This window comes from Pongo pygmaeus, chromosome 1 (genome assembly GCF_028885625.2).
Source record: "Pongo pygmaeus isolate AG05252 chromosome 1, NHGRI_mPonPyg2-v2.0_pri, whole genome shotgun sequence".
In the NCBI taxonomy this organism is placed as follows: domain Eukaryota; kingdom Metazoa; phylum Chordata; class Mammalia; order Primates; family Hominidae; genus Pongo; species Pongo pygmaeus.
The window spans coordinates 138,497,563-138,505,743 of NC_072373.2; the positions used below are offsets into that span (position 1 = coordinate 138,497,563).

The following is an 8,181-nucleotide window of genomic DNA, read 5'->3' on the forward strand; positions in this document are numbered from 1 at the left end:
TAATATATATTATATATAGTATATATTTAATATATATATTTTATATATTTATATATATTATATATTATATATTTTTATATATATTTTTATATATTACATATATTTTTTATATATTTTCAATATATTTTTATATATATATTTTATATATATATGATGGAATACTACTCAGCCATAAAAAGCAATGAATTAATGGCATTTATACCAACCTGAATGGGATTGGAGACTATTATTCTATGGGAAGTAACTCAGGAATGGAAAACCAAACATCATATGTTTTCACTCATAAGTGGGAGCTAAGCCATGGGAATGCAAAGGCTTAAGAATGACACAATGGACTTTGGGGATTCAGGGGGAAAGGGTGGGAAGGGTATGAGGGATGAAAGACTACAAATTGGATTCAGTGTATACTGCTCAGGAGATGGGTGCACCAAAATCTCACAAATCACCACTAAAGAGCTTACTCATGTAACCAAATACTACCTGTTCCCCAAAAACCTATGGAAATTAAAAGACGTATATATATCAGGCTTGGTCTGGAGTGGTGGCTCACGCCTGTAATCCCAGCACTTTGGGAGGCTGAGGTAGTAGGATCACTTGAGCCCAGGAGTTCAAGATCAGTCTGGGCAACATGACAAAATCCCCTCTTTACAATTTTTTTTTTTTTAAATCAGGCTGATGTTATAGAGAAGTTCTTATGATATTTTGCTAAGCAAAAAAAGCAAGCTGTAAAATTTTTTATGCAAAATGTGAACCCAATTTTGAACTCATCCCCCAACAAAAACAACAAAAACCAATGTTGTATATACTGTGTATATATGTGTATATAAACACTGAAAAATACCAAACCAATAAATATGAATATTCATTTGTCTCTTTATGCTTTTCTATGTTTTCTTGCAGTGGTTGTGTATTAATTTTTGAAACGCTATTGTGTTTTTTTAAAAGGACACTTATGAATGGCATGTTTTGAAAACTCGTAGGGTAAGACCTTGAACCTTCCACCAACAAACGCAAACTGTGCATGGAAATCAAGTGCTGCTGACGTGAGCTGGGCCCTGGGATTGCAGTCCAAGGATTACCAGGGGTATGGCTGTAACCTTCCGCTTCATATTCCTGAGCTGATTAGTCCCCTAACCAACTGATAAAGTAAAATAACACATGTTGTTCATAAGGGCAGCATAGCTCACATTCTTCACCCACATGGTGGGGTGTCTGGCCTGTGAGGGTCCCCTCCCTCTGCTTGGCTGCTCAGCTTGCCTGTAGCTGGTCCACATTCAGGGACAAGCAGGCACCACCAGCTTGACACCTGCTAGCACCTATCATTGAGCTCCATCACCTGCCAGTGGCCCACATTAATACCCTTAGGGGCAGAGGGTCCTGGCTACCTTCACCCTAACACTAACAAAACGAACCCCAAAGGCAGGCTGGACAAGGAGTCGCAGATGATGGCACATGGCCTGAAAGATGTGGGAAGGATTGGAGGGCAAGTTGCCTGCTTTGCCCTGGTAGTGGGGAGGAGGGGGCGAGGGCAGGGCATGTAGGCTTCCTGCCGTTGTGTTCATGGGCTCCAGGCATCTCACATCAGCTGAAAGCCCTTCTGATCCATTGCCCAGATGCTGGCCATTGTAAAAAATGAAACAAACAAACAAAAAAAAACCCTGCTCCTTTGCCCTTCCAAAGAGACAAAACATGAGACCCAACCCCTTTTGGTCTTGGTCTCTAAGAGGTTTGACCTTTAGGGTGATGTATGGAGTTTGGCTTTTGAGGGTCTAGAGGGGCACATGGGCAGTGCAGGTGTTAAGTAAGGGTGGCAAAGTAACAAAAGAGACTTCGCACTCGTTCAGTCATTCATTTGTCCACCTAATGCTTATTGAGTGCTTACCATGTGCACTGGGGTTACAGCAGGGAACACTACATATCAGGACCATGGTCTCACGGAACTCATATTCCAGGGTGACAGGAGGGAGATGAGAAGTAGTAAGACATAATTATAGTGATAAGTATTCTAAGAAAACTATAACAGCATGATGTGGTAGAGAGAACCTGAGGGTAATGGTACTCGGCTCCTGCATTATGCCCATAATGTCCACTGGGGCCCCTGCAGGGAGCATGGGAAATGATTCTCAGTAAAGTAGGAGGGGCCCCCCTGCCAAGGGCATCACAATTCAAATGGGGCTACTCTGTTTCTCTCCGTGTGTGTATGTGTGTGTGTGTGTGTGTATGTGTACTGGGGCGCTCCCTGTCAGCCTACATTGTTTTTCTCCTGAAACTTAAGGTGTGTGTCTTAGTCTGTTTATGCTCCCATAACAAATAGCTTAGACTAGGTAATTATTCTGTTGTTTATAAAACAAAAGAAATCTATTTCTCGCAGTTCTGGAGACTGAGAAGTCCAAGAACTGTGCCGGCAGAGTCAGTGTTGAGTGAGGGCCCATTCTAGTCTATGTTTGGTGCCTTCTATGTTTCCTCACATGGTGGAAAGGGGCAAGAGAGCTCCCTCGAGCCTTTTTTTTTTTTTTTTGACGGAGTCTCGCTCTGTCACCCAAGTTGGAGTGTGGTGGCTCGATCTCAGCTCACTGCAACCTCCACCTCCCAGGTTCAAGTGATTCTCATGCCTCAGCCTCCAGAGTAGACTTTTTTTTCCCCCAGTAAGGGCACTAATCCCATCCATGAAGGTGGAACCCTCATGACGTAATCACTTCCCCAAAGCCCCACCTCTTAATACTATCACATTGGGTATTAGGTGCCAACATGTGAATTTTGGGGGGACACCAACATTCAGACCATAGCAACATGTTTGGACTTGTTTCACTGAACAGTAAAGAGAACCCAGGGGGTTGATTTATATGTGGGCCTTTTAGATCATGGAAGGAGTTCAAAGGAGTACTGGGATCCCACGTAGATGGAGAAGACAACAGGGATCTGGCTTGATTGCTCCTATTCCCCTTCCCTCTGCCTCAGAGCCCAGCTTGATGAGCTCATGTTTGAGCTTTCTGGAGAGAGCAGCTGCAGACAGAGGAGGAGAAACTCCTGTCACTGAGGATGCTGAGAGACACAGGACTGGAAGTAGTCTGGCTGTGCATGGTTACATGGCTATGTTTCCAGTATAAGAAATGCTCAGTCATGCTATTATTGCCATGATTTTAATAATGAAATATGAGACAGTAATAGGAAGGGGCCACTCCATACAAACGTAGCTTCAGTGCTGAGATTCCTAGGCACTCAGCCTAATTTTGGCATCTGAAAGGCCTGCAGGTTTGGGAGGACAGGGGGCCTGCTCCCTCAGGAAGCCAGGAGGGCAGCCAGGATTGGGACAGTGGCCTTGTCAGAAGGTGGGAAGTGTGAGAGAGGAAGATGCAGGTGCCACAGAGGAGTGCAGAGGACTCTTCATGAGCTCCTTGAGATATTCCTGGGACTCTCAGACTTAGAAGTAGGCCCAAGATATGGGTTTGGGAATGCTAATAATGTAAAATGTTAAATTTTCTTTACTTAGAACAACATTAAATAGCAAATTAAAAAAAACCCACATGGCAAATAGAGGAGATGGACCATGAAAATTGTATGAAATAAAAAAGCTTTATATTTTAAAACTTTGAAAGATATTGTTTTCCTACAGATCTGGGTTGAAGAAATGCTCTGGCACTGACAATATATATGGCATTAAGTCACTTGACCTCTCTGCTCCACTCTTTTCTCATCTGTAAAGTGGATATAATAATACTACCCATGTGGTTATTGAAAGGATTAAATGAGATAATAATGTGCATAAGACACATTATTAGCCCAGGGTCTGGCATGCAGTAAGTGCTCAATAACTAGGTAGAGGCTCCAGCATGGCAGCCCATTCCTACTTCCAGTCTGAACTGGTCTGGGGAAACCTGGGTGTGGACATAATATGTTATTCAGCTTTCTTAGGTAATGATTCATTAGAAGGGACTGTTGGGTCCTCATGCTTTGCAGGTCACAGAGGGTGAGATACTCTACATGGGGATGTAGGCATGACAGACAGGGAGAGGCAAGGAACAGGGCCAGCTTCAAAGGTGTGCAACCTGTGCAGTCTCACCAGGCCGGCAAAAGGGCCATGTGCTTGGTTTAATGTTGTGCTGTCACCATCTTGAAATTCTTAATAATTTTCTCTTTGAACTTGTGTCTTATAAGTGAAGTCTGATGGGACGATGGAGCGTGCATGTTGAGGAGATGCATGCAATACATGTGTCTGCCATTCCCTGCTGTTCCATTTGCATGTAGCATTTGTCATGCCTCATGGAGCACATAATGTGGGTGTACCCACAATGCGTGGGAGTTTGGGCAAAGTGAGTACAAGATGAAGGTGTTTCTATCACTGAGCAAGCTGGGTCCCTGCCAAAAGGCTATGCTGTCCATTCACATCAGAACTTGTTATGAATGCGGAAAGAAGGCAATGGCATTCTAAGAAATAAAAACGACCAAAGAAACCTATCATACCTTTTCTTACTCCCTTGCATTTGCCAGTCACTTTCAGGGAAAAATAATGATGTAGAAGGAAAGAAAAGATGGGCCAAACCATTGCTCTTTTTCCTTTCAGTCCTTCCTTATTCATTAGTAAACTGAAGGTAGAGAGTGTTGGTAGAACATGTGCGCAGCAAGTTGTGCAATGAAAACAATTTCATTAATTTTGTGTAGTGTCTCCACTGTTCCAGAAAGCGTGAAATACATAGGCATGGCCTGGCGCAGTGGCTGACGCCTGTAATCCCAGCACTTTGGGAGGCCGAGGTGGGTGGATCACAAGGTCAGGAGTTCAAGACTAGCCTGGCCGACATAGTGAGACCCTGTCTCTACTAAAAATACAAAAATTAGCCAGGCATGGTGGCGTGAGCCTGTAATCGCAGCTACTCAGGAGGCTGAGGCAGGAGAATTGCTTGAACCTGGGAGGCGGAGGTTGCAGTGAGCTGAGATTGCACCACTGCATTCCAGCCTGGGTGACAGAGCAAGACTCTGTCTCAGAGGGGAAAAAAAGCCACATAGGCATATGCACACCATGAAATGCAAACTATATAATTTCAGTGATTCTACATAGAAATTATATGCCCTTATATTTGCATGTAAAACAGGTTTTGTGCAATATAGAGCTGAATGGTAAAATTCATGCTAATAATTTAAAACATCAATTTTTCTTTACTTAGAACAACATTAAATAGCAAATAAAAAACATATGGTGAATATACACCATGAAAAAGTACATGAAAGAAAAATGCTTCGTATTTTAATATTTTTAAAGGCCTTTTTTCCTGCTTTTTTAGTAAGAAACTCTATGTTGTCATTTTGCACTGGGCCCAACGAATTATGTAGTCAGTCCTGGCAGCCAGTTGATATATGTGTTGCAGAGTTTTAAAATTTTTCCATGTCACCCTCGCTGGGCCCCAGGGGAGCTTCCCCGCCACCTGGGCCATCTGGACCACGATGGAGCAAAGTTGAGTAGGGCTGTGTTGCCAGAGAGAGCCTCACTGGGCAAACAGCCTCCTCCGTTTTTTCTTGGATTTATCTTTCTTTTTCTAGAGAATGGCAAAGTCTAGAGTGCTCAGATGAAGGTGCTGGCCACCCTCAGCCAGATTTTCACTAAGGCTCCAGGCCTGCCTATCGCCTGTAAAAAAACTTGGCTCCTTCTATCTCACCAGGAGACAACTAGGGAGCTTGTGGCCAAAGCCCCATCCAGGAAGACTCCCTGTAGGCATGTGTATGTGTGTGTATGTGTGTGTGTGTGTGTGTGTATCTGTGTGTGTGTGTGTATCTGTGTGTGTGTGTATGTATGTGTGTGTGTGTGTGTGTATGTGTGTGTGTGTGTGTATGTGTGTGTGTGTGTGTATGTATCTCCCTCAGGGCTTATCTTCTTAGCAGGGGATTGTTCACACCTTGGTTGGGACCCCCGCACTCTCATCTCAGTGTAAACAACCATGAGAGTCCGCTCCCAGAATCCGTCCCCATGCCTTTCTCTCCTGGCCACCTGTCAGCACTCCAGGGTTTGGAGGGAGAGTGGTGAGGGCTGATGAACTGGTGAGAGGCCCTGGGAGAGGCCGTGCTGGGAGGGTGGACCTGCCAGGGAGGGCACCTCCCCTGCTGAGGAAGCAGCAATGGCGGGGATGTGAGGAACTCTTCTGTAATGAGCAAGCGAGGACAGGGGCATCAATCACCACCAGCGGTGACACCGTCCCAGCTCCTCCTGTCAGCAGCTGGCTTCTCTCCTCACCTCTTCTGGGATAGGGGATCTGGAGGTGTCCTGAGTGAGTGTGATGTGTGCCAGGCAGGGCCTTTCCAAGGCTGCAGTGACTGCTCACTGCCACCTCTTGAGTACAGTTTGCTCGAGTTGAATTGTCTGTGTACAAAGAATTGTTCCAAACAGAGCAAAACAAAACCCTTACAATGACACAAATGACTGAGACAGGGGCATGGTTACAGGTTTGTCTTTCATGGTACCATTTTTGGTTAATGGGGGAGCCAAGGAATATTGCTGGGAAAATTCATCCACTCATGCAGTGTTTTTATTATCTACCTATTTTATAAAAGAAGTCCTGGGATTCAAAGATGAGTAAGACGCACTTAATGTCCTTAAAAGCAGACACCTTAATAGGGAGGACAGCAGAGTAATAACAGAATTATCAAATACATACAGCACCACTGGCCGGGCTGTAATCCTGCCATCAACAAAGAGCTGAGCGTACCTAAAGGAGAAAGTGCCTAACTCTGAACAGATTCAGGGAAGTTGTCGTGTGAAGTGACATACCAGCTGGACCTGAAAAATGTGTAGGAGTTTTCCAGGAGGTTAAAGTGTGTGTGTGCAGGAGGCAAAGAGGCAGAAGTTGGTATGTAGCCTAGTTTATCCTAGAAGGGGGAAAAGGGAATGTAAAGGTATGAAAGTATAGATGAGCAAGTAAGGGCAGATACCAGGGGATTTGGGAACGGTAAGGAAGCTGAAAGCTCTGGAGTGATCAGCCCTTCTAGATTGTGGGGTCCAGGGAGCGTGTGAGGAAAGAGGTGGCAATCGCTCTGGGCCTCTGCTGATGGAGTATTTTGACTGGCAGAGCTAGAGAGGAGAGTATTCCAGGAGATGAGATAGTACAGACTGAGTAGAAAACCCAGGGCATGTTTGCGTGACAGCAAAGTTTAGCTGGTGTGGAGAGAAAATGAATAGCAGAAATGGTCAGAAAGAAGGTCTGCCTAAGAGTTTGGACTTTAATTCCTTTGGCAAGTGGGAATCACTAAAATTTTTTGTTAGTGGTTTTGTTGTCATTGGTCTCTCTCTCTCTCAGTCTCGTGCACGCATGTTTTTTTTTGTAAAGACACAGTCTATGTTGCCAGGCTGGTGTCAAACTTCTTCTTCTTCTTCTTCTTTTTTTTTTTTTTTAAATGAAAGGCCTCACATATTTATTACTGAACCCAGCCAACCAACATGTTTATAACAGATTCAGAGAGGAAAACATGTTGAACTCTCCAGATAGTGGTGACATTTTCAGCTTGATATGGTAACATGATTGTGACCTTCAGACAGCATAAATATGTGTGCCATCTCATGTCCAATTCCTTATAGACCCAGCTTGGTTCTTCTCCAATGTCTCCTTTTGGAGTTGTACCTGATTTTATTACCAGTTTTCATCTGAATCCACTGGGGAATAGGACGATTTTGCTTTTGTTTCTTGGCCAGGAACTGCTTAATTCTGAAAGTCTTGTGAGAAGACATGGTGAGAAGCGGAGTCAAGCACACACCACGATGGCGGAGAAAGGAAGAGAGGGCACTGGTGTCAAACTTCTGGCCTCAGTGATACTCCTACCTCAGCCTCCCAAAGCACTGGGATTCAGGCATGAGCCACTGGACCCAGCCCTCATTATTGTTTTTGAGGTATAATTTACATGTAGTAAAATTCATCCTTTTTAGCATTCTATGAGCTTTGGCCAATGTATGTATTCGTGTAAACACCACCACAGTCAAGCTGTAGAATGTTTCCAACATGTCACGACGTTTGTTTATGCCTCTGTAGTCAACCTTTCCTCCCACACTAGCCCCTCAAAACCACTGATGTGGCCAGGTGCGGTGGCTCATGCCTGTAATCCCAACACTTTGGGAGGCTGAGGTGGATGGATCACCTGAGGTCAGGAGTTCAAGACCAGCCTGACCAATATGGTGAAATCCTGTTTCTACTAAAAATACAAAAA

At 44.3% G+C, this 8,181-nt stretch overlaps 1 protein-coding gene across 1 annotated transcript; it reads right to left on the reverse strand.

Moving 5' to 3' along the window:
* Positions 1 to 7,451: 7,451 nt before the first annotated feature.
* LOC129013823 (large ribosomal subunit protein eL39-like) lies at positions 7,452 to 7,708 on the reverse strand. The gene has a single exon (XM_054450561.2). The coding sequence runs from the start codon at positions 7,706 to 7,708 to the stop codon at positions 7,553 to 7,555; it is 156 nt and encodes a 51-aa protein (XP_054306536.1). The 3' UTR covers positions 7,452 to 7,552.
* Between the last annotated feature and the right edge of the window lie 473 nt (positions 7,709 to 8,181).